Genomic DNA, 26821 nt, shown 5'->3' with positions numbered 1-26821 from the left:
CTTTTGCTACACCTTACTTTACCCTATGCATTAATAAGCCAGTAATGCCATAAGACATTCCTGTATAGCACAAAATTTATGCGCTACAGTATGTTGCAATATTGTTACAAAAATGAAACAAAATCCTGTAATATGCCTAGAATCATGATTTAACTCCTTCAAGACACTTTCCATAAAAAAAAAGTGGAAACTGTCCATCCACACCTTCACTTGGTGAGTTTTTATAGGTTATGTATGCATTGTACATGCCATAGTTAAACATTTTCCTACATTCAGGGTTCCACTTGGCAACTGCAGAAAATGTTCAAAAATTATCTTCAGAGAAATTATCCCAGTCCAATATCCAACAATTTTAGAAAAAGGTGATCAACAGCACTGGGTTAGCAGGGCATAGAGGGAGATGGGGAATATTAAGCAGATAATGCTATGAGTTTCATTTAAAGCTGCGAAGTCAGGATGTGTCTAAAATTAATGAGTTTTCAGTAGACAGCTTTTCATTCTGTGGGATTTTGCATTCACAGGTCTCAAAACATGGCCCTAATTGATGGATTCCTTACCCTCCCCCATGTCTTCAATGTCACACACTAGGACACCAACGATTTCCAAGAGAGATTCAGCTTAAGAACAGTATGAGAAAAATGCACTGTGCGCAGAAATAAATAGAAGCAATTCACAAATCTTGTAATACATATATTTAGATTATAATTGAGCAACACAAAAAACAATTAAAGAACATATTGTATTCAGGAACGGAGAGAAAATGCATCTGAAATTAGGCCATGTGTACACTTACAGTGCTACAGCTCTGCCACTGCACTGTGTGTAGTGAAGATGGTCTATGCTGACAGGAGATATTTCTCCCGTTGGCATACAAAAAACCACCTCCACTAGTGGCATAAGCGGCGTCGGTGGGAGAAGTTCTCCCACCGACATAGCACTGTGCACACTAGCTCTTATGTTGGTGTAACTTATGTCACTCAGGGGGGTGGAATATTCACACCCCTGAGCAACGTAAGTTTTGCTGACATAGGCAGGAGTGTAGACATGGCCTTAGCGTTACCTTAATAAGATTCAATTAATTTTTTTCTTTTAAGTTTTCAGCTGCTTTCTAAATCCCTTAATATGCCGTTCACCCCACTGGGAACAAGAATCTTAAATGTGATGGCTTCCTTACTTTTTCCATGTAGTGCAGGGAATAAAAACAATGCCTTTCAGCCAGATATAATATAGTGGTGCAATTGATTCCAGATTGCTGACAAAACCAACACTTTGTTCCATGAACTTGTTCAGAATCCACCAAGCCACACTTGGATCCTGTACATAGCTGCTAGTCCTAGGAGCAAAATGAAAAATCTCATGGGGCAACACTTCATAAACATCTGCACGCACTAGGTTCAGTGCAAACATACACCCTTCCTGGGGGTTGGCTTTACTGATAACTCAAAACAAAAATGTGAACTTCAGCCTGAGCTCTCTCTGCTGATCCTAGGGTTTCCCTGCAGAGGCTTCTGTCCTAGACACATTTCCCTCTGCCTGAAAAGCTACTCACATGTCCCTTAAACCCAGGATGGAGTTAGTAATCTACAGTTGTTTACTGATTACTGTTACATCTTCATGAAGTGTTTCACCAGCTGCTAGCAGAAGGACCCTGCCACCTAGCTACGGAGAGGATCTCCCAAATGATGCTTTTTAAAAAGTGTTATAAATTTTCAATACACACTTAAACAAAACAAACATTTTTTAAAAATCCCTTTGTAAATACTTGTCTTTACCTTTAAAATCTCGATGAATCAAATGATAGTTTGTACATAACTGATAAAATAACTTAAGTTATAAAATTTCTACTGTGCAAAAAATTGTGTTCAGTTGAGCAAATTCTCAGTTGCAGTAGTTAGTTGAGATACAAGATCTCCAGGTGTACGCTCTCAGGTTCCGACTTAGCAGTGCAGCACCATGTGAAAGATTGTTTAGCACTTGAACTATGGTCTGGCACTCAAAAAACAATAATTGCCAAATCTGGAAGATCTCAGCTAAACTAGATACTATTATTTTCATTCAGTCCCCATAAGCCAATTTCTTTAATTTCCATCGAGATAGAATTAAAGTTGTGCTTTCACAGAGATATTTTCCTCCAAGACTAGTATGTTGAACTGATCTGATCCTATAACACCGGGATAGCAAGTCTCTGAAGGATTGAAATCCTGCACTGCTTTAAGAACACTGCTGCCGGTTAAAAAAAATGAGCATTCTTCATGGTAGTCATGCAGACTTTGGCACAAACAACCCAGTAGTTTTTGTAGCTATTTACTTAGAAGCTTTCCCTGAGAGACTTCTAGCCAAGTGACAACATTCACTATTATAGCAAGGTAAACTCTAAGTTAGTCTACTACGTAACTATTTCAGAGCACGTTGTTTTACCTGTAATTTTATCTCCTTGTTATAAAATGTCACAGCTTTCTTAAAAAAAAAAAAAATGGAACTGTGTCATCCTAACTTTAATTACAAGATAATCAAGAAACCAAATGTTACAAGTAACATCGGTAGATAGGCGACTAAAGATATACTTTTTAAATTGACTGGTGCCTTTAGCAATATCACCCAATGTAAGCCATCTCCTTATCTTGCATATCTAAGGAATAGAATCAGGAAGAAATGAGTGCTTCCCATCTGCTTCCAGGTTGGTAGAAAAATAGGCTCTTGGGTCACTGTACTAAAAATCTTTGTCTGGGTACCAGCAAAACTTATTTGTGCCCAAAAGTAATGGTCAAAAACTTAATTATTCAAAACACAATTTAGTTGGACAAGTCAAGAGCATTAACTGGAACACAGCATCGCCTTCATTCAAGCTGTTGTAGATGTTCGATTCCATTCCTAATTCACTATGGTTTTACGTGATTAGGTTTCCAAAACCTAGGATTTTGCCCAATCCATCATTTTTATAAATGAGGTTTGGTGAGAAATCCTCACTTTCCATGAGAGTCAAAGTTACCAATACAGCTCGCTGGTCATATGTCAGCAGCGAGGAAGATTCAAATGACTAAACCATAAAGGCATCCTATATGTTGTGAGCACCTTTCAGTAAATCAGTCAGTTTCATTCAGGATCTCATCTACATTTAACCACCTGTACAGGTATTCCCTACCATCTGTCTTTGCTGAATTGTCAGCTGGAGCATTGAAAATGGAGAGTAAAACGGTCCGAGATACTGTCAACTTATGAGGATGCCAGGACAAAACTTGCACCTGGTGTCAGGGGTGGAACCTTGGTCATTCAAGGCCCCAGAAATAGGCCATCCCTCCCCTCTTTGAATTGTTCCACGGGCTCAGATTGAAGTTTGTCTTCACCTTCAAGTCTTTCTCAGGTCTTCCCATTGCTATGTGATCTCTCACTTCTTATGTCACAATCCACTTTGCTCTGCCATTAATGCTGGCCTACTCTACCTATTCATCAGGCTCTTTCACAATCATCCCTGCACCTCCTAGCAAACTGCCCATCCTGCAGAGGACACCCTTTGAATAAATCCATAAATTCACTACCCTCTCCTCAAGACCCACTTCAATAATGATGCCTTAAAAAAAAAAAAAAGGTCAGCTACAGCTATTTTTTAATTTGGTATTAAATATTGGTAGTGGCTGTTCAATAGCTATCTATTTAAATCCTTGATCTTATTTCCATTAACCTCATCCTCCCTTCCTCATTCCCTGCTTTTGTCATAATCATTGTGTAAAATCTCAAATAAATAAAGTGGTAAATTCTTTGGACTGGGGACTCTCTCTGATGTCTTTATATGGCACTTTGCAGGGACTCTAGACACTACTGAAATAAAACATGAAAAAAAGAAAACCGAGGCATAAACTGGTTTTGCTTTGTTCTTCAGCAGTGAAGAAAATGAGGTGTAGTTCAGTTGATGTAACCACAGAAAGGACAATGTCAGTATAATTCTCTTATTGTGATGGTGCCAACATCATTTCACTTGACAGAATACAGAGAACCAAAATATTATATTTCAGAATAGAGTTAACAGAACTACTGAGAGATTTGTTCCCTCCCAGCTCAACTCAGATTTAGAACATAAATGGCAAACATGGCACGGAAATGTATGAAACATGTTAGGATTAAATCTCTAATATATTAACATTCATACCAGACTACATGAATTGATTAGAAAGTTTTCACCACTGCAGAAAACCATGTTTAAACCTACACCTAGCTGCCTTTTCAGACAGGCTGCCTGTATGCAAGTGATAATGCCTTCCCCTCCCACCCACAGAAATCTACACAGTCAGAGGTCCCAAAACTACCTTACAAGAGTGTGAGATGTCAACCAAAAGCTTTTTGATTTATTAGACTGGATGTTACTCTTCCAGTTGTCATACTCCACATGGTGTTTTTTTTTTTTTTTTTTTTTTTTCCAGAGACAGAGAAACAACTATCTTGATTTATTTTTTCACAAGTTATCTCCAAGCCAGTTATCACACAGACCAACATTCTCCATCACTAAAACTCTTTATTTATATGTAATCTCCCAAGCCAAAGGAGAGACAGAGGGCTCAATCCTGCTTCCATTTGAGTCAGTGGAGGTTTTGCCATTTATTTCAAGAGAAGCATAACAGCTGTTCCAAAAAGAGCATTATTATTAGATTCTGGGTCATCATTTTTCCTACAGTCTCCAAGCAGGAGTTTGATAGGCTGCTATATATTAACATATTTTTTAAATGATTTTTCTGTAAGAGTCAGGGAGATAGCTGTACCTTACCCAGTTCATGTATTTCAGTTTGGGTAACTTCAGATACAACTGTGGATCAAATGATCGATTTTTTTAATTGGTGCTTCCTAACAAGCAACTGTTATTGATAACCATCCAGAAGTTATGTAACCTGATGTTTGGCTTCTTTGTTTATGCATATTAGTGAATAAATAAAGAGCAGGCATGCTGTACTAGTGGCTACACTGAGATACAATTTTTTAATTGAGTCTAATTAGGGTTTGGGAATTGTTGTTTTTTAAATCTAAAGTGAATGCTTAATCACAGCATGCGCCTTGTTAGCGTATTCTTCCAATGACTTGGCTCCCATAAAAAACACACTGTAACCAACTCCCAGTGATGTCCCTGCAGCTGAGAAAGTCAATTCAAGTCTCACTTGCAAGGCCAGGCAAAACAACATCTGTGACACATTTAGTACATCTTAAATTTCAGAAGCACACTTCAATTCCCTGAATTGTACTGCAATACACTATGTGATAATCTGAAATATTCTATGACAAAAAAGTTATTGCACCATCTAGCATGGCAAACAGCTGCAGAGAGTATGTTGCAAAATATGAAATATAAATACCTATGAAATACTAAACTAGTACAAGAACATATATAGTATTGCTAAATTATCAAAAAAAAGTAGTTTGCTTCATTCCACTTATTTTTATTTACAAAAGAAAACATTCTAGGACATTTACATATCTCAATGCTACTACCCTGTTTCCCCGAAAATAAGACAGTGTCTTATATTAATTTTTGCTCCCAAAGATGCGCTAGGTCTTATTTTCAGGGGATGTCTTATTTTTCAGAAATGAAAAATGCCTTATTATCGGTGGATGCCTTATTATCGGGAAGGTCTTATTATCGGGGGGATGCCTTATATTACAACGAGAGGCAAAACTGTAAGTAGGCCTTATTTTCGGAGGATGTCTTATTTTCGGGGAAACAGGGTATTAATATCATTTTAGGATTAAAAATAGTTTACATCAAGTATTGAATAGCTGATTTCTAGAACTGGTCAAGAATACAGTTTTATTAAATAATTTGAAGTTGTTTGCACTTTTAAGAGTTCAAAGCAGAACCATGGTTTGGTTTTTTGCCCCCCCCCCCTTTTTTTTTATATTATTTAAATTCAAGCTTTTTCTCTACCAAAAGCTTGGGTTTCAGTAAATGAAAAAAAAAATGTCTTGACAGCTTTTATAACAATGGTGATAAATGTCACAATTTTTCATTAAAACAAGAAGTTTTGATAATGTTAACAATTTGTCAAGAAAAACTATTTAAAAAAATCATTTTTCAACAAAAATTGTGTTTGAAAAAAGTTTATCAAGCAAATCATTTAATGGCTTACTTGCTTAAATTTTGGTTTTATCTATCAAAAATTACTATTTAACAGATTAATATTTAAATTCCCCAATACTGAAGCATCAAACATTACTGATTTTTAGTGCTGATCATCTAAGTAGTTTTGCTCTATCAACTCATGTAAATTAATCACCGTTTCTATCCTTCCACAAGAAGCATTTTTACAAAACAATTCCTTTGTCTAGCTATTATAGACCTAGAATCTCAATATCCACCACTAAATATGCTTGCAATTCTTTATCCAGCTGCAATGCCAAGATTCAAACCATGGTCCACTAACTTTCTAGTATGTTAAGCCAGTCTAGTATGTTAAGGCTGACGTTTTTTTCCTCCTGATTTAACCAGTTCTAATCCAAGTTGATAAAAAAAATCTCATTTTGTTCCTCATTAGTCAAATTACATTTGCAATTCTAAGAAATGACAGAAGATATAGATATATAAACAGTAAAACAAAAACAAAAAAACAGATTTTTTTCTAAATTCACTCTGTCTTTACACCTTAGGGAGAACATGACAAAATTCTTGCATGCCTTGCAAGGCACGCTAAAGCAAAACATTCAAGTCCACATGATTTTAAACACCCAAGTAGTACATTGTTCTGCTGGAGTATTAATATAATGAACTGAAATTTATTTTAAATAGGAATTAGATCCATGCATTTAACCAGGTATCATTCATATCCCTTGTACATTAAGCTTCTACAAGCAGTCATGAGATACCTCAAGTTCAAATCCCACCAATATGACATTTAGCCTTAAATGTCATAAGCAGATGCAGTAATCATAGATATCACTCTACCTGAATGACCGGCACCTAGATAAAAAAACCATACATGGCTCAGGCTTAATTCAGGAGGGAAGTGATGCTATTAGGAAGAAGTAGCCAGCCCTAGCACTGACCCCAACCTTCATCAAGGGCATCTGCCTGCCAGTTATCAAGACAATGCTGTCATCTCAATCAGGGGTCCTCCGCCCCCTGTGGGCCTGCAAGCCCTTTCAAGGGGGCCGCAGGACTGAAGCCCCGAGCCTCGGCGCCCCCACGGGGCTGAAGCCTGGAGGTGTGGGGCTGAATCTCAGAGCCCTGACGCTCCCTGTAGGGCAGAAGCCCTGAGCCCATGGCCAGAGTTGGGGACATGGAGGGCATTGCCCCCCCCCCCCCCCCGCAAAACTGCAACACAAGATCATGGCAGTCCCGGTGGCATCTCCACACCTCCCCCAGTCCCCACCCCCTGACCAGGTCGGAGGTAGAAAGCCGGAGCCGGGCAGTGCGGGGCTGGTGCTGTGGAGCAGGCAGCATTCCTTCCTCTCCTGCTGGTGCTCCAGGTGGAAGCTGGTCCTCAGCTCCCAGCCCCCTTTGCTCCCGCAGAGGCAGCCGGTAAGAGCCACCTGGGTGGGGAGACCCAGCTCCATGGCTGGCAGATCCCTCCGGGAACAGGGACCACAGGGGAGTCCTCCCAGCACACAGCCCCTAATACCCCTCTCCCTATACCCTGAGGGACCCCCCTGCCCACACACACTCCCTAGCTACTCCCTTCCCTGCACCCTAAGCTGTTTTCAAACTTTTTGAGCTACGCCCCCCACGTCTGAGTTATAATTTTTGGTTGCACCCCGCCCCCAACCCAGACAGGCTCGGTGGCCTGCTGAGGTGAGTCAAGGGGTGAAGGTGGCACTCCCTCCCTGGACCCCGCAATGCAGAGGTGCCTTGAGCCCCACTGGCCCCAGCCCCCCACCCCCAAATAGAAGTCAAACTATGCCTATGCCCAAGGCCCCTGCCCTGAGGGGCCCCCCCCACAGCCAGGGGCGGCTCTATGTTTTTTGCCGCCCCAAGCACGGCAGTCAGGCAGCCTTCAGTGGCACGCCTGCGGGCAGTCTGCTGGTCACGCGGATTTGGCGGCATTTCTGCAGGTGATCTGGCGGTCCCGCGCCTTCGGCGTACCCGCCACCGAATTGCCGCCAAAGCCGCGGGACTGGCAGACCTCTCGCAGGCATGCTGCCGAAGGCTGCCTGACTGCTGCCCTCACGGCGGCTTGCCGCCCCAGGCACGTGCTTGCTGCGCTGGTGCCTGGAGCCGCCCTACCCCCAGCACTGGCCCCTGGAGTTTTTATAGCCTGTTGAAGAAGGCCTCCGAGAGAAAAAGGTTGAGAACCCCTGGTCTGGTACTACTTCAGGTTCACAGACTCACAGAAGCATAGGGCTGCAAGGGACCTCAAAAGATCATCCAAACTAGCCCCCTGCACTGAGGCAGGACCAAGTATATCTAGACCAGCCATAACAGATGTTTTTAATTCATTCCTGTTCCCTGCATCTCAGGAAGCACCAGTAGCAAGAAAAGTCCTTTACCACTGTGACACTCTGTGCCGCAAAGCAACACCCTGGCACCCCCATATTCAACACTGTCATATAATTATATGTTTTGTACAAAGCATGCCTTGTGAGGTATCATTCTAAAAGTCTTGATCAGCTAATCATTAATAGCTCATTGGATTGTAGGTGCTATAATTGTATTTGAAGTTATGAAGTTTTGCTATGTATGTGTTACTGAAAGATGTTGAAGTTGGAAACACCCACAACTAGCCTTTCAGGTACAACAATGAAGAAGCTAGACCAGAGGTGGGAAAACTACAGCCCACGGGACCCTCCTGCCCGGCCCCTGAGCTCCTGGCCCGGGAGGCTAGCCCCAGCCCCTCCCCTGCTGTTGCCCCTCCCCTGCAGCCTCAGCTCGCCCCGCCACGGCGCAATGCTCTGGGTGGTGGGCTTCAAGCTTCTGGGGCAGCGCAGCTGCAGAGCCCAGCCTGACCCGGTGCTCTGTGCTGCGCAGTGGCGACGGCGTGGCTGGCTCCAACCGAGCGGTGCGGCTGTAGCGCGCCAGCCACCAGTGCTCCAGGCAGCGCGGTAAAGGGGCAGGGGAGTTTGCGGGGGGGGGGGGGGTGAATGGGGCAAGGGTCCCAGGGGGGCAGTCAGGAATGAGAAACGGGGTTGGATGGGCCAGCGGGGGGCAGTCAGGGGACAGGGAGGAGGGGTGGTTGGATGGGGCAGGGGTCCCAAGGGGGGCCGTCAGGAATGAGAGTGGTTGGGGGCAGTCAGGGGACAGGGAGTGGGGGGGGATTGGATGGGGCAGGAGTCCCGGGGGGGGGGGGGGGGAGGTGTGGATAGGGAGTGGGAGCCAGGCCACGACCCCCTCCCCTAACCGGCCCTCCATACAATTTCCAAAACCCGATGCGGCCCTCAAGTCAAAAAGTTTGCCCACCTTCTCTGAGCTAGACAGTGCTAATGGCCCATCAGCAAAGACAATGGACCTCCATGGAACAGGTTTGTCCTCATCTGGGAACGCTTCAGCCAGCCTATGAATAATGGCGGCTATGACTCAGCAAGTCATGCAAAGGCATGTGACCAGACCACGTGACACTGAACTTCACTTTGGTACCTGTATTTTTCTACAAACTACGCTGGGAACTTAGCTTGGAAGAAAGGGTTCCCGCCATATGGAGAAACTATATAAGTTGGGGAGTGACATCATGCTTTGTCTTCATTCTCAACACAACTCAATACCTGAAAGAACCTCTGGAAAACAAAGGACTTGGAACAGGGGAGGGGGACCCAGGCTGCGAAGCAGATGAAGCTTGTACCTCAAGAATCTGTAAGCCTGCTTGTATCATCAGTCAAGGTGAGAAATTGCTAATTCAGATCCTATCTATCCAGTATATTAGGCTTAGTTTACGTTTTTGTTTATTTGCTAGGTAATCTGCTTTGATCTGTTTACTATCACTTATAATCACTTAAAATCCATCTTTCTGTAGTTAATAAACTTGTTTTATGTTTAATCTTAACCAATGTGTTTTTGAATGACGTGTTTGGGAAAATCTCAGCTTGGTTAACACAGGTTTGTCGTGCATATTGCTCTCCACATCAAGGGAGGGGCGAACTGGATAATGATTCATACTGGTCGGGTTTTTGACCTGAGTAGGGCGGTACAGCTCTGGGGTCCTGGGATGGGGAGCTGGGGGTATTTTGGCTGTAGCCTCTCTACTGGTGGTTCATTCAGTAACTGCAGCTGGAGGTGTCCCTGCCTGTGTGAATGCTGGTGGAAGTGTAGGACCAGGAGCGGTCTGCAGTTTGTCACAGCAGCACAGTGAGAGGCAAACCAGGCTGGTGAGTCAGAGGGCTCAGTGTTACCCCAGTTCCAGGCTGCACCCGGGAGGGGGCTCATCAAAACCACCTCAAGCATGCCAGCTGATTATGCCCTTTCCTCTCAGACAAGGACCTTGCTACCATGATCTATATATTTGCCCCCCACCCATGGCTGACTTCCATAATTTTCAGGCTAATTGAGTTGGGTTTCAAACCCTTTACATGATTCATACCTGATAAAAATTAAGTAACACTCCCCCTATCACATATGTCTAGACAATTATTTGAAATTTAAGGGATTTCAGAGAAAACCCAAATAGTAAGATATGAACCACAGAGACCAATTTACTATTGCCAGTAGTGACACTGATAAGATCACCAAAATATACAGATGATAAAAATCTATCAAAAACTGCTGCTTTCCCATACTTACAGATTTTCTGTACACCAGCAAGTTTAGATTTACATGGTGCTGTATTAATAAAAGTCTTGAGCCAATCTTTTTTTGAACAGAAGATTCTGCATTTAAAGTGACAGAAACAAGAGCATTAAAAGCCTGACCAGTCAGCTCCAAAAGTGCTTTACATAAACCATGCATAATTAGAGCTACAGTCAGTGTCAGGCAAGATCTTGGCATGATCACTTATCACAGTACCTCACTGAGACCACTACGTTAGCACCTCTGCATGATTAAACAGCAGCCTAGAGAGAAAAGTAACAAATATTAACCTTCAACTCAATATCAAATAGAACAGATATTCATTCATCTCGTATCAGTGTGGATAAAAACCCAGAACTGAATGGAACATATGACTAAGTTTATATACACTGAAGTGCACACTTGCTGGAGATTTTCCCTGTTTATATTGTTAATGACAGTACAAATCCTCAGTAATCAGTTAATGATCCAAAACACAAAGCAGTGGCCTGAGTCTTTTAAACCAGAGTAAAGAAACATGACAGAAGGACCACGCATTTCAGTGAAAGCCTATTTTGGCAAGGTCCCTTCTTTCCTTGTAAGTATTCTACTGCTGAATCTGGCAATACTGACATTGTCTTCACTTTTTTTGTCCCGACTCCTAGAGTTGCTTTAGAATTGGTGTATGTAAGGCTGGGTCTACACTACCCGCCTGAATCGGCGGGTAGAAATCGACCTCTCGGGGATCGACTTTTGATCCCCGAATCGACGCTCTTACTCCACCAGCGGAGGTGGGAGTAAGCGCCGTCGACGGGAAGCCGCAGAGGTCGATTTTGCCGCCGTCCTCACAGTGGGGTAAGTCGGCTGCGATACGTCGAATTCAGCTACGCTATTCGCGTAGCTGAATTTGCGTATCTTAAATTGACCCCTCCCTGTAGTGTAGATGTAGCCTCACTTGCACAGGTCTTAAACTCATGTGAAGTCCAATCATAATTAGAGCAGTCACAAAGGAGACTGTTCCACCTCGATAGATGCTACGAACTGTAGTGGAATATTTTTCCCCAGTTTACTATGTAGTTTTAAACAAGACTCAACTGTAGTATGATTTTGGTAGAACAATGCCCGATATAAACACAACATCATAATTCATTACTGTTTGACAATCTTTGCTTAAAAGAAAATTATGGCCTGAGCCCAGAGACTGAATTATTTCTCAGAGTAGGTGGCTTTACTTGTCAAATTTGAGGTCTAATTTGAGTCATATTAGGGAAAACAAACTAAATGGGAAGTCTTACCTGTTGAATTATTTTTGCATGTTAGTATAGTATCAATTTATAATAATTGGAATTGTTCACGGTGCAGTGTCTCAAACTTCAGAGGCAGAATGCATAACCTACTACAGCTCAGGATTTCTGGCATGCTTTCTGCATTCTCTTTTTTTTAACCTGGGGGGGGGAGGGGAGAGAGACTTCTTCTCCCTATTTGATTCTTCCAAAGCTAAATTAATGGGGTAAGAAGATTTACCTAATTCCCAGCACTCCTGTGAGGTAAGTGCCATTCTACTCCGAGAAGTTACTACATAAGAATAGTACTTGCTTATTTCACAGATCTGTGCCTTCTATGTACAGAGACATACCTGTTCACTTTTCCCCCCTACTTAAAATAGTACTCTTTACTGCAAGCAGCCATACAGACAAGAAGCAACTCCGAGAAAAAACTACATTTTCTCCATGGTGAGCAAGCCCTTTGTCTACTTCAGTTCAGCTTTCCTAATCACAGGTGAGTTCATCTCAGCTGTTTCTAATTTGTAAGTTTCACTGCTGCCCACTGGGTTTGGAATCACAACAACAAAACAGACTACAGCATTGTCAGTTTCACTCTTTGGCTGATGGGAAAAGTGCCAGCAGCTGTAAAGACCAACTTCACATTCAGGTTTATTTCAGTGTCATAAAAGGTTACCAAAAGTTTGGTGGTGGTTGTTCTTTTTAAATGAAACCTTACATTTTGCAGAAGTTGATGGCTTAGGTGCTCTACTCACTAGAGAAAATTTCATCCCCAGTACTGACAAATGGATTTTTCAACAGTCATATATTGAAGGTCATACATGGTACTGAGTGCTTTCAATTTCCATTTAGTGCCAAAAAACTTAGTTTGGATGGCAACATCTTTTAGAGGTCACAGAAAGCTACTCAAAATATCATTTCATACTACCTGATATAGTCTACTTTACAACCCAATTCAGTTAATCAGATGTCACAGAACCGTCATTTCATACAGTGTCAGTATAAGTTTTGCTTGTATAACATTTACCAATAGCAAAGGTTATTTAGACAAATTTATATGTAGTTTTTCCTTAACAAACTGACTTGCAGTGAATGATGAGAAGGGGAAAAGTTTAAGTTTGGCAAGGAACTGCAGATATCCTGCCTTTGCTCTTCCTCTCCTTTCTAAAAATTCCCCTATGGGACCACAGTATTCCCAAAGAAACTGACCCAAGCCTAGACAGTTTCATTCTTATTATGTAGGGCCTGGAAAAGCTGTGAATAGTGTAAAACTGACAAGACTGAAATCCTATCCTCCTGTTTACATAGCATTTCTGTGATCCAAGAAGAGGAAGCATGAAATTGACCAGGCTCCTGTCAGTTTCACTCCAGTGTAGCAGCTGAAGCATGACAGAGGGGAGGACGGCACATAGGAAAGAAAAGGGGAGAAGAGGACACACACAAAAGAAGGAAGAGAGATGAAAACATTAAAAAAAAAATCCCACAAGATAGAAGGGAAGAAAATAGATGGAGAAGAAAAACATAAAGCAGATATTTACTACTACACTTTAGGTCACAGACTGACAGCTGAGAAACGTTTGTGGAGGTTGTGTTTGTTAGATCTTCCCCATGTTTGAATATGCACACATGTAGAAATGTTTTAATATTCCAGAGAAATACTCTCCAGAGAAATAAAAGTGTGAAGCACTGATTTGAGGAAGAGACTGAGCTTAAAATATCAACTTTAAATTCAATACCATGCATTTTTGAAGTCAGAAAACAATACATTCTGTAATATGCACACACACAAAACTCTAGTATTTACTTGTTTGAAGTAGCCACCTGGTTTGCTTTTAAGAGCCCGTTATACAGAGACCTGAGTTTTACTTAAAATGTTATCCAGCATATAAATCAATAAGGAATACTGTGCGAACAGTTCATTTTTAAAAAAAAATGATGCAAGTTATATGAATAGTCTGTTTTCTATCAAGTAACACTATTGGAGCTTACGTCATTACAAGGGGGGTTACGCTAGGCCAACTAAAATTACCACTGAACCTAAAACAATTACTGAAAACACTTTATGAAAAAACTGGTAACTACTGTTTCATTTGCTCTACTTGCACATAAATAATGCTTAAAAAATCCCTGCATGCTTATCACAAAAATGTTTCTTTCCCAAAATAAAACTTGTGAACAGGAACTCTGAATCACACAATGCACACAAAATAAAATACATGAACTTATTACTCTGAGACACACCCAGCCTGGTTGGATTTACTGGTATTGGATATTCCTTTGCCAGAAACAACTAGCATCAGTAAGTGCTAAAACCTGAACTGATATTTCTATTCTAGTTTTAATAAACTTTCCAATGTTTTCAGTAGAAGATAGAGGATGGTGAACATTGACTATAAACTCTCTTGCATAGCCCCATCAAAGTCATGAGGGTTTTGCCATTGACTTCAATAAGGCCAGGATTCCACCCTTACAGCTTTAAAAAACACAGTTTTAAAAACAGGTTATTCTTTTAAGTTTTCTGGGCCAATTCAGATGTTGCCAAACCTACAGTTGTAGGCGATGCCAGGTCACAGAGGCTCCATCAAAGCTACCTCGATGTTTACTAGGACTGAAAAATCTGAGGTAATACCTACATTTTTCTGAATAATTAAGATCTCTTCCTTTAATCATGGCTCTGATTGGAAGGTTTACTACCCCACACCTTACCTTAGACCTTACTTCTGCCTGTGCCGCCGATGCACTGATCAGTCCAGTTCATCCATTGATTATGGTCGCTCACTAGTTGTAGTTCTTCTTCCCAGCTGATGGCAGCACATTCAATATCATCTGTCACGGTCTTCTGGACGTTCTTCCTTGGCCTGTCTCATTTTCACTTTCCTCCCACAATGCTTGCTTAACGCGGCTCCCATCTTCCATTTGGTGTACACGTCCCAGCGACCTGAGCCTTCTTACTTGGATCATATTTTCTAACCTGTCCTACTTTGTCAGTTCCTGACTCTCCCATTTGCTATTTTGTCTTTCCATGCAATGTATGATGTCATCCTCAGCCATCTGTGATGGAAAGCCTCCAACCTCTTTGTTAGCCATTGTCATCGGCCAGGTCTCTTTTCCATGCAGTAGTGTGCTCAGTACAATCTCATGGAATAACCTGACCTTTTGTTTGGTGTGGAGACCTGTTTAACCAAATATTGTTCAACCTTCCAAAAGTGGCGTTTGCTCTTCCTAATCTCATAAGAATATCTTTAACACACTCCCCACATAGCAGAACTTATCAGAAGTATCCCATCCACTATCCCCATATCTCTCCTGTACGTCATCTTCTCCCTCACCACATAACATTTTGTGCTCCTTTAAAGCCCAAGAAAGGCCTTCACCTGAGGCAACCTGGAATTACACCACCATATGGGAGGGCAGGATCTAAATCCTGGTCTGGGCACCACGCACAAGAATTTTAGGCCTTGCAGAGGACCAATTCCTACCCTTTGTTTCCTATCTTTTAACGTTACCGATCCAAGAAAGGACCTTCCCTCTTATCCCATGACAGGTTATTTTGCTTAAGAGCCTTTGGTGAGGGACCCTGTCAAAGGCTTTTTGAAAATCTAAGTACACTATATGTCCACATGCTTGTTGACTCCCCTCAAAGAATTCTAGTAGATTGGTGAGGCATGATTTCCCTTTACAAAAACCATGTTGACTCTTCCCCAACAATTCCTGGTCATTTACGTGTCTGATAATTCTGTTCTTTACTATAGTTTCAACCAATTTGCCCTGGTACTGAAGTAGGGTTGCCAACTTTCTACTCGCACAAAACCAAACAACCTTGCCCTGCCCTCTACCCCGCCCCTTCTCACTCCATCCCACCCCGCCGCTCACTCTCCCCACTCTCACTCACTCATTTTCACCAGGCTGGCTCAGGGGTTGGGGTGCAGGAGGGGGTGGGGCTCCGGTTGGGGGTGCAAGCTCTGGGATGGGGCCAGGGATGAGGCGTTTGGGCTGCAGGAAGGGGCTCCATGCTGGGGACTGAAGCCAAGGGGTTCAGAGTATGGGAGGGGGCTCTGGGCTGAGGCAGGGGGTTGGTGTGTGGGAGGGCTCCGTCTGGGGGTGCAGGCTCTGGGGTGGGGCTGGCAATGAGAGGTTTGTGGTGTAGGAGGGCAGAAGGGGGATCAGAGCTGGGGCCAGGGTTTGGGGCACTGGAGGAGGTGAGGGCTCTGGATAAGGGATTTGGGGTGCAGGCGGAGGCATCAGGCTGGGGCTGAGGGGTTTGGAGTGTGGAAGGGGGCTCTGGGCTGTGGCACGGGGTTTGGGTGCAGGGGGTGTGTGAGTTCTCCAGCTGGGGGTGCAGGCTCTGGGGTAGGGTGGGTATGAGGGGACTGGGGGTATAGGAGGGTGCTCCGGGCTGGAGCTGTGGGATTCGGAGAGTGGGAGGGGGATCAGGGTTGGGGAAGGGGGTTGGAGTGTGGGAGGGGAATCGGGGTGCAGGCTCCAGGTGGTACTTGCCGCTGCTTCCGGGAGCTGCCTGAGGTATGTCCCCGCTCTGGCTCCTACAGGGAGGCACAGCCAGGCAGCTCTGCGTGTGTCTCATCCGCAGGCGCCGCCCCTGCAGCTCCCACTGGCTGTGGTTCCCAGCCAATGGGAGCAGCGGAGCTGACGTTTGGGGCAGGGGCAGCGCTTGGAGCCCCCTGGCTTCCCCTATGCCTAGGAGCCGGATGGGGGACATGCCGCTGCTTCTGGGAGCCGTGCGGAGCCATGGCAGGCAAGGAGCCTGCCTTAGCCCCGCTGCGCCACCAACCAGACTTTTAACGGCCCGATCACCAGTGCTGACTGGAGCCACCAGGGTCCCTTTTCGACCAGGCATTCCAGTCAAAAACCGGACACTTGTCAACCTTATACTGAAGTTAGGCTTACCAGCCTGTAGTTACCGGGATCACCTCTGGAGCCTTTTTTTAAAATTGTCATCACATTAGGTATCATCCAGTCATCATGTACAGTAGCTGATTTAAAAGATAGGTTACATACCACAGTTAGTAGTTCAGCAATTTCACATTTGAGTTCCTTCAAAACTCTTGGTTTTTTTAGCCATTTATAATCTCTTGAAAGCTAGCAGGTGAAGCTCCTTACCTTAATTTTATTTCTTCCCATCAGACAAACGTAGTAGTTCATAACTACAGGTCTGTTGCATCTTACACTGGGGTTACGTTCCGCAGTTAGCGCGTAAAGCGAAAATCGCGTATAGTCAAAATTACATTGAGTGTAATGGCGGGCGGAATCACCCGCACTACAGGTACAGTATTAAAATTGTTATTTTTCTCTTTTGTTTTTTGTTTTTGCCGACCGCGTAAAGCTGAAATCGTGCATGTTAAATGCGCGTAAGATGTGACAGACCTGAATAGGGTTGCTAAAAACATTTTAAAATATATGTACACCACTTTTGTGGTGGTTGGTGACTGTGTGTGATAAACTGTATTTGACAGGCACCTCTGATTTTCTTTCACCTGCCCTCTGTCCACTAATCCAGTTTCACCAGGATTTAGTCCAAACCCACAGAAGATTTCAAACAACTGCCATTTTTAAAAGAAATCCTGGTATGTTTTCCTTCTTTCTTCACTCCATATGAGTTTCTCCACTCTCCACCTCCCTCACCCCAAAAGCCACATTGCCCATGACCCAGGACTGAATATTACCTCTTTATGACCAGTGATAGCTTTAAACACAATATTCTCTAGCCTCTTTCAGTTATAATAAGTTTAGGTAAAACATTTTCTGATAGAAGTGCAATTAAGTTTATATGCCTTTAAATAAGTTTTTACTGTGTTACTATAAAAAGCACATGCATGCTGGAAAGACAAAGGAAACTTTTTTTTTTGTTCTTTAAGAATGGAAGATATTACGTCTTTGCAGAATTGGAAGTCCATGGCTGGCAGCCCAAATCTGTTTCATCTTTTAGCATAAGGACAGGATATAAGGTCACTGTCAGCTTTTAATTGAAAACATCTTCAATCCAGACTTCTGACATGGATCAGGATTTTTATGTCTTCTTGTGCCGCATGACTTCTATCCCAGCTATAACACACGAGCTTCCCTGATGCAACATTAATTCCAGATTTAAAATGAGTATGTGCACTTGGGAAAGTTAAGTAACTGGAAGCAAGGGCAGCTGACATGCAAGCTTCTCTTTTTGCCCCACCAATGTTCTTATCTCAAGCCTACAGGGACCTCCTCAATAAATGCTCGATTTTGGTCTCCAGACACTGCCAAGTTGTGCCAAACCACGTGCGATGGTTATGCGATTTAGAGTGCTGCCCATGGGAAGCTGCACACACAAAACTCATTTCATTTACAATCAAAGTTTAAGACATAGTCAGAAACACAAAAGGAGAGTGTTTCAACCACTCAGCCACCCCGTTCTCCTTGGAAACATTTACATCCCAGTAAATAGAGGCCAAAAATGTCATCTTGCTATACTGTAAGATCAGAACTTACTATACTGTAAGTTAAGTCTGCTGTTCTACAAAATACAAAAACTTTTGTTTTGAAACTGTCAAACTATCTTCAGGCTTTTTCGTGGGGGGACCATCCCTCTTTCTGCTACAAAGCACACACACACACACACACACACACACACACACGCTTACCTTTTTAATTCAGCAAGCAAGTAGTCCTCAATCAAGAGCACCATCCATGAAAGTTTGATTTCTAAACAGGCTGGAAGCATTTGAAAATTGCAGCATACTGAGCACGACCAATAGAAAGTGTCATTATTTCTAAATTATGCCCTTCTATGAGATGATCTGCACATTTATATTATTTTCAGATGTACATAAATAGGCACCAAACAGCTTTAAACTTAACTTGGGCCCTCTTGACCCCTCATTTCTCTTTTATTTTTATTTTTAAGTGAGCATTCAAACATGTTTCACTCAACTGTCCCAATTTCTGCTGTTTAGCACCTCAAATATACTGGAGCCTCCAGAGAAAGGGAAGTCTGAAATACAGATGACTAAAGTTTGGGTCTAAGTTTGCTTCGTTGCTAATCTGCTACCTGAATGCACAGGATCCGTTAGGACTTCTCCCCACTTCATGGAGAAAAGTTAATCCCTAACTTTTTTAATAATTAAATGGCCAAAAAACCTCACTAAACACAGAATTAAGGGTTCTTACTGATAACTCATGCCCTTCCAGAATATTGAGTTCAGCAAAACTCCAACTTCTGAAAACGCAGAGTTACGGTACACATAACCACATTAACTCTGCCCCCTGGAGCTGGCAATCGCCACCGGGAATTATCTGCATGCACTCCAGCTGCATTCAGGGTGTTAAATGAAGCTGAACTGAATGGCAGAAGCAATAGTTGGGGCAAGTGCATTTGTGATATGAGGAAATCTGGCGATTAATTTGAGGAGGATTGCCAAATTGAGACTGTGATATGAAGAGATCTGGGCCTGCGGACCCCAATGTGTGGGAATCAAAGAAAAGAGATGCATGTGTATTCTGAGGTTCCAGTCTGCATCATGTCAACACAGAATTGTGCAGTTTGGGTCAATAGAAGAGCCCTAGGATCTTCTTGCCATGGATATTGTCATTAGTTAGGTGGGATAGGAAAGCGGTCTGTGGTTTAATGATAGCTAGAGAATGATATAGGTTTAAGTGGTATCCTATGTGCAGTTGTGACGGGGTTGTAAAAGAGTGTGAAGTGGCTGTTAAATTTTACAAGTGTGGTATTCTGTCAGGGGGAAAATAGATTCAGTCTTTGAGTGTAAGCCAGGTGCAGATAGCATCTGTGTATTGTAGTGAAAAGGCAGAGTGAGTGTGTGTGTTATAGGGTATTGCTCAAAGAGGGCAGAGTTAAGGTTGGGTGGGCATTTACCATAACACTCTATTTCCTGGTTTTCAGAAGTCAGAGTTTTGCGGAAAGTAAATTAAGAAAAAGTAATCTACACTTCGATACTTCAATTGTAAGCAAGTTGCTCTAAAGAACAGTTATTTCATTTTCTTGTACAGTTTATGTGGTACATTTAAAGAATGAATGCCACTGACAATCAGAAGAATTTGTACCCAAGAAGAGATGCTGAAGCAGTGTTACCTGTCAGGCAATCCTAAGAGAATACTCAAAGTTTACTGCATATTAATAGGGGCATATGAGCACCTCTCGTTTTCATACACTCTTTAGTGAAACCAAAAGCAAAGATTAGGATAGGGAACAAGGATAAGACGTCGTTGACAGATTCCTGTATTGATCTTTTATAAAGCACTTCAGACTAACTTTATTTTTGTTATTGCAGTGTTCTTTGAATACCCCCAAACCTTTTAACATTAAAATCATCACAGTGAATGAGCCATATGTGCTCTGAGTATTAGCTTCCACTGGCTAGACACTGGTTTAATTATAAAAATAGCACCACAAATATTATGTCCAGAGGCCCCAAGACATTGCAATTAAAGGCTGCTAATTAAAACAAAAGTAACACTCCACTTACTGTCTAAAGTCATAAGGAGCTAAAAATATTTTTACTATCCTCTAGAAAAAGACCGCTTTGACACCTCCCTAAAGACACCATACCTAAACTCTATTCTACATATAGCATCTCTGAAATTTACTGGAGGTTTTCAACCTTCATAGGAGTCCAATCCAACTGTGTAAAATAAGTGGAAAATCCCCCACCAGCTGCAAAAGGAGTTGGATCAGACCTTAAACATGCAATACCACAATATGAACTAATATCAAAGATGAAGATAAAGTATCAATAAATGAACATATACAAATGCACAGAGAATCACCAAAAATGGGTAACCCTCCCATCTGTAAAAGGTTTTTTTAAATATATCCAACACTTACAAATACATCAGTCATTGCCACTTCAATTTTGCTACCCCTTAATTAAAAGAAAATCAGCCTTTCCTAGATGTCAAACTTTGGCTGGTCCATTGGGCGGTTGGTTAAGGCAAGTTTTACTGTTTATTATGTTATCATTATCACCTAAGACGGTGTTTAAATAAAAATCTTAACTTGGATTTCAACAAAAATATACATCAACACAAGGTGTCTGTTTTATGAAATGTCATCTGTTGATTCAAGTAGGCACAAGTATCTACTGATAAGTGATACAATAAGAAGATGGTGTGTATGACACATCTTTGTAATATAATTTAACAACTACATTACAGTTTCATTTAAACCGCTAGAGCCAAAAATGGATTAAAAACCCAGGTCCTTGGCAATTCAAGCACTGACAAAATATGAACTTTCCATATAAAGTATTAACAGTAATCAGCTTCAGCCGGTTGTCGTCTCACTGCTATGTTTACATTTTTTGTTTGTTTTAAAAATAGTTGCATACTAGGCAAGGTTTTCTAATTTCAGCACTTTGTGGTTCCACTCAGAAAACAAAACAATATATCTGGAATCCTGAAAATGCTATTACAGATTGATGCTGTGACATTTCCAAATGTCAATACTATTCAGGATATCCAAGTACATTTAAAAAAAAACCAACAACAACAACACGCATGCACAGACTGCCCAACAATCCCTCCAGAAGCATGCAAGTTGTGGGAAATGTATTCGCTGCATGGACTCCAAGAGCACATCAGCTTTCAGATGACATCATAGAAGACCGAAACACCTGATTACCAGACAGATTTAGAAGGATGGGGGGAAATCGACACCACTCCATATGAATTACATCCTTAATTCTATGCTAATAGGCAGTCACTCAGCTACCTCGCTTTAAATAAGGCTATCTGCTCATTTTAAGAAATTATGCCTTAAAATTAAAAAAAAAAATGTTTTCCAAAAAAACCTTTTGGGGAGCACATTCTCTTTTTAATCTCCAAAAAATATTTTTAAATTCCCTGTACAGAGATTTGTTACAATGACTTGCTTTCAGTCTTCCAGTACACAAAGCAGGAGGGTTTTGGCATAGTAGAACAGGAATGACCATATTCAAGTGTAGTTAGATACTGTTTCTCTTCCCTCTTTCACCTTTAACAGAAACACGGTCCTCTCTGGGAGAGGGGGACAAACCTGTATCCCAAAAGCGCTTGCAGTATTGCTCTAAGATTTTTTTTAAAGTAAAGTATCAGTCACAAAATAGCCTAGAACACAACCTCACAGAGGCCTTTGGTACATGGCACAGAACAAATTAGAGCCCTGGCATATTTTGCCATGAGTCCTCAGTACAAAGAAGCCTCAGTACAGCACTCCCCATAGGGACCACACCTGCAACCATGGGCAAGGCAACCTGGCACAGAATTGCTCTGTGCAAGGCAGAGGAGCCCACGGATGGGGCCTCGGCTCCCTTTTGTTTCCTTACCTGCCATCGGGGAGCCCAGGAAGGCCGGCACGGACAGGAGCAGAGGCAGTAGCACCGGGAGACCCGTTCGCAGGGCCGGGCGGCGGGCGATGCACCCAGGCTGACCCGGGCACCAGAACACCAGCGTCACCAAAGCAACCATGGAGCATGTCATCCCATCCATGGCAAAGCGCAGCCTCAAGTCATCGCTGCCCTGCTGGGCATCCCCCGAAAGCCAAGGCTGGGCTGGCTCGGCGCCTCCTCCTCGGCACATCCACCCCGCAGGGCTCACGTGCGTGGGCTCCAGCGCCCCTTGTCCCCCCAAGAGAACCAGGGCAGCTGCCCACCGCAGGGGCGGTGTAGGGCGAGGGGGGCACAGGCGGGGGGATGCGGGGGGGAGGGAAGGGGGAGTCTCACACGGGGAGGGAGAAGGGGGGTAGCACGGCAGCCCCGGGTGCAGGCAGCGAGCGCTCGGAGCAGCGGCGCAGCAATAGCCCCAGGGGCAGAGGGGCGCCTCCTGCCGGCCGTGGCTCCCGGTGTCAGCAGCTGCAGGCGGCTCCTGGCTTCTGCTGCTTATGGCCCGTCTCGGCTCCTCACGTGGCTCGGCGCGGCTGCGGCTGCTCTATCCCAGTCGCCGCGGCGGGCCCCAGCTCCTCCCGGAGACGCGCTGAGATCCCGCCGGGGGCCGACCCGGCGGCGCGGAGCGGGGCGGCCCGGCACCTGCGTGAGCGTGTGAAAGGGAGGAGGAGGAGCGCGCGCGTGCGTGCCCGCTTTCTGCACCGGGCCCGGCTCGCGCCCCTGTTCCCCGCGCGCGGCCGCAACACAGAGGCAGCCGGGGACGCCGCACACCACCGGCCCGGGCAGCCTGGCGCGCGCAGGGGGCGGGGTAAGGCCCACACTGGGAGATGCAGGGGAGGAGCTGGTGACGTCGCCAGGCTCCGTCTCCTGCTGCTGCAGCCCTTGGAATTGTTCGGGCGCTGCGCAGGGAGCGCGTGAGCGCTGCTGCCCCTTCACACGGCGGGGACGCAGGTGGCCCCGTGGCTGTGCCCAGTGGAGATCGCACCCGGCTCCGAAGGGTGGGAGGTGAGAAGCAGCCGTCCTGCCCGCCAGGATGGGATGGGGTGTTGGGTTGCCAACCTGTCCTCGTAAGAAAAAGTTAACTTCCAGAAACATGACAAGGAGGGGCTGGTCTATGCCAGAAACGTAGGTTGCTCTGGCTACTACAAAAACAACGAGGAGTCCAGTGGCACCTCAAAGACTAACCGATTTATTTGGGCATAAGCTTTTGTGGGTAAAAAACCCATTTCTTCAGATGCAACTGCTTCTGGCTACTGTATTACTCACGGGTGGTTAGGTGATCTAAACCATTGGTGTAGGCACGGTTAGGTCAGAGAGGTGGATCAGCTACCTTGATGGAAGAGTGCCTTCCATTGATGTCTTTGAATCATGATTTGAGGATTTCAGTAACTCAGCCAGAGGTTAGGGCATGGGTGGGTGAGTTTCTGGGGCCTGCAGCATGCAGATTAGGTGATCATGGTGGTTCCTTCTGCTCTTAAAGTCTATGAGTCTATGTAGAAAGCGTCTGCACTAGAGCAGCACACAGCTGCAGCACCAAAGTTGTGCCACTGTTGGGGCTGTAGCATAGATGTGGCTGTGGTCATTCCAACAAACAATGGGATAGACAGGGATGGCAAAGCCTTGTTCATCCCTTAAATCGTGTCTGACAGCACCAGAAGGATTCATATTCAGAAAACAGAAAATACTTTATGGTGGTGGAGTTAGTAGTTGCAGTCCCATAACCATGCCTTGTGGGCATCATACTCTTCCCAAAAGTGAGAGCTTAAATCCCTCAATCCAAATGTCAAAAAGCAGGGAATGTTGAGTGAAAGTCACTCTATTGCCATGTACATCTACATCCCGTACAGAGTTTTAGAATTGAAATTATAAACATCAAACATGAGAAAAAAAACATCATAAGAATGGCCAAACTGGGTCAGACCAAAAGTCCATCTAGCCCAGTATCCTGTCTTCAGAAAGTGGCCAATGCCAGGTGCCCCAGAGGGAATGAACAGAACAGGTTATCATCAAGTGATCCATTTCCTGTTGCTCATTCCCAGCTTCTGGCAAACAGAGGCTAGGGACACCATCCCTGCCCATCCTGGCTAATAGCCATTGATGGACCTATCCTCCACGAATTTATCTAGCTCTTTTTTTAACCCTGTTATAGTCTTGGCCTTCACAACATCCTCTGGCAGGGAGTTCCACAGGTTGACTTTGCATCTTTAAGGTTACATTTATCTGACAGGACACCCACACAACCTTAACTCTGCCCTTGTAAGGAAAACCATGAGGAACTCCAAAGAACACAGTACCTTACCCTCACTAACAAAATTAAAAAGGCCATTTCACCACAGCTTCTGATAAGAGGAGTCCAACAATAATCTCAGTATAGTCACGGAGCAAATGCAGCTGGCTGAAAGGGATCACATTGGAACACTGAGCTGCCTGGCCTTGTTTCCAGCTGCACAGCCACAATTAAACAGGTTAACAACATATCAGAGGATTTCCTAATGTTATTTTCCAATAGTTGACACTGTTTGGGTAGAAATTTCCCAAGTGGTAGTACTGCAAGGACACTTGAAGCCTGGAAGCTCAGAATTTTGGGTAAACACCCAGAATTCAGTGATAGAGAAACAATATTGCCCCCAGGAAACCTGCCATACTCTCAGTTATTACAGTTGAACATGGTTTGGTGGAAGGGGTAGGGAAATCCTGCTAGAAAAGTAAAAAGTAAGAATTTTGGTCCTCTAATTGTCTTGCTTATGGTACCTAATATAATATAATTAGGTAATTATAAATAATACATAGAACTTTTCTGTTTCTCAAACTTTCATGTCAGGGAGCCAGTTCAGAGATGATATGTGGGTGCATCAGAATGACCACCAAATTAATTTAAGCTGCTGTTTGCTTCTTGCTGTTTGGGAAATGATAATTCCCTCCACCCAGTGAAAAAAACTTCATTAAAAATTGAATTTTCGTTTTTTGACATTTTCAGTGAAAACCTGATTTTTTTTTTTTTGGCTGAAAACTGAAAGTTCTTCCTGACAGTTTCCATTTTGTTGAAAAACCATTTTCTGTTGAAAAGACATTTTGATGGAAAGTTTTCATCTAGTTTTATTGGTGACTTTGAAGATGGAGAGTTCTGTAAACTATTACCAATCCTTTCACCCATCCAGTTCCCTCATTAACATTTATTTTGGTGGGAGGGGGAAGTGTATGTGAGGAAAACATCCTTTTATGAGCCCTAAGCTCCCAGATACTCCCTATGAAGCGATTCATTACAGAATTTGTTGTGTGCTGAAAGGTATGTGTAAAATCAAGACCTATATCAACCGCAACCAGTACTGAGTAATTACTTTTTGTTTCTGCTGCACCTTTGTTTGCTAACTCCAGAAGCAACACTTAGGTGGGTTCTAGGCTACTTGCCTCTCCTGCTCCTTCCAACCTGGAAGTCAGATGTTGTGGTAACAGCTGCTGTTGCTACAAAAGAAAAACTCTGTTCAAAATAGCAGATTAATATAACAACTCAGCTTTTCTCTGGGCAAAGGGGAACTAAGTTGGTTAGAAAGTGTAATTTCTAGGCCACTTAAGTAGTATTTTCATTCCAAGTTATTAAACTGGGGACAAAAATAGACATGTTATAGAAGTGACACAGCAGAATTAGCCAAAAAAAACTTTCCTCTTTACAAAATAAGTTCATATATTCCCCAAACTAGTTTCCCAATAAGCCACCCTCATCCTCAGCTTCTATTACTAAACTCTCAAGCTTTCAACCTAGTGGTCCTAATTTTGATCTCACGTTATTGTAAATCTGGAGTAACTGTGCTGAAATGAATGTTATGCTTGTTTACTACAAATCAAATCAGAACTATGCTCTTTGAGTTTGAATCTCTTCTATGATGTCATAAATAATGTTCATAGGTTTCTACTCTTAGACTAGGCCCTGGGCTACTGTACCTTGCGCTCATCTGAATGGATCTTCCCTTCAGGAGCTGCGACCAATGGCAAGTACTGTGACCCAGGTAGCTTTCTCCAAATAAAATAATGTTTTTCTGCACTAGGAACAAAGCTTAGCATAAGAGAGAGAATTTTAAAACACCAAAAGCCTGTATGCATGTCTATCTTACCTATAGGCTTGCCATGCCATCTCTTGGCAGAGACCCTAGGCAGGTCCCTCATTACTCCAGACCCCAGACCTCTGGGAGGTGTGTCTGTGAGAACTGCTTCTCACCAGCAACTCCGCACAATCCCTCTCCTTCAAGAATGTCACTTTTATCCCTTCCCCTAACCCCCAGTCCTTTGTCTTATGTTTCCAGCTCTTTGGTTCTTCTTTGTTTACAAACTGCTCCATTGAGCTCAATGGGGGTCAGAAGCAGGGCATCAAAATAAATGCTAGTATTGTCCCTCAGCTGTAGGTAAATGGGTGGCTATCTGAAGCTACTGTCCTTTTTCCAATATACAACCAACCCTTGCTTGAATTAATGCCTTGTATCCATAGAGTACCTCCTTTACAACAGTCAAGT

At 43.4% G+C, this 26821-nt stretch overlaps 1 protein-coding gene across 4 annotated transcripts in view; it reads right to left on the bottom strand.

Annotated features, from left to right (window-relative positions):
• KIAA1549 (KIAA1549 ortholog) overlaps positions 1-23120 on the bottom strand; it is a 233275-nt gene extending 210155 nt beyond the window's left edge. For 3 of the 4 annotated variants that reach the window (XM_005296403.5, XM_042851614.2, XM_065581832.1), the window contains exon 1: positions 22260-23120. In XM_005296403.5, the coding sequence (XP_005296460.2) occupies positions 22260-22512 (253 nt within the window). In that variant the 5' untranslated portion in view covers positions 22513-23120. The remainder of the gene's footprint in view (positions 1-22259) is intronic. The other variant, XM_065581835.1, reaches the window with a different exon arrangement.
• Positions 23121-26821: the final 3701 nt, after the last annotated feature.

This window comes from Chrysemys picta, chromosome 1, assembly GCF_011386835.1.
Source record: "Chrysemys picta bellii isolate R12L10 chromosome 1, ASM1138683v2, whole genome shotgun sequence".
NCBI classification, from domain to species: Eukaryota; Metazoa; Chordata; order Testudines; family Emydidae; genus Chrysemys; species Chrysemys picta.
The sequence above is the reverse complement of the archived record's forward strand: the minus strand, read 5'-3'. Positions and strand labels throughout refer to the sequence as shown.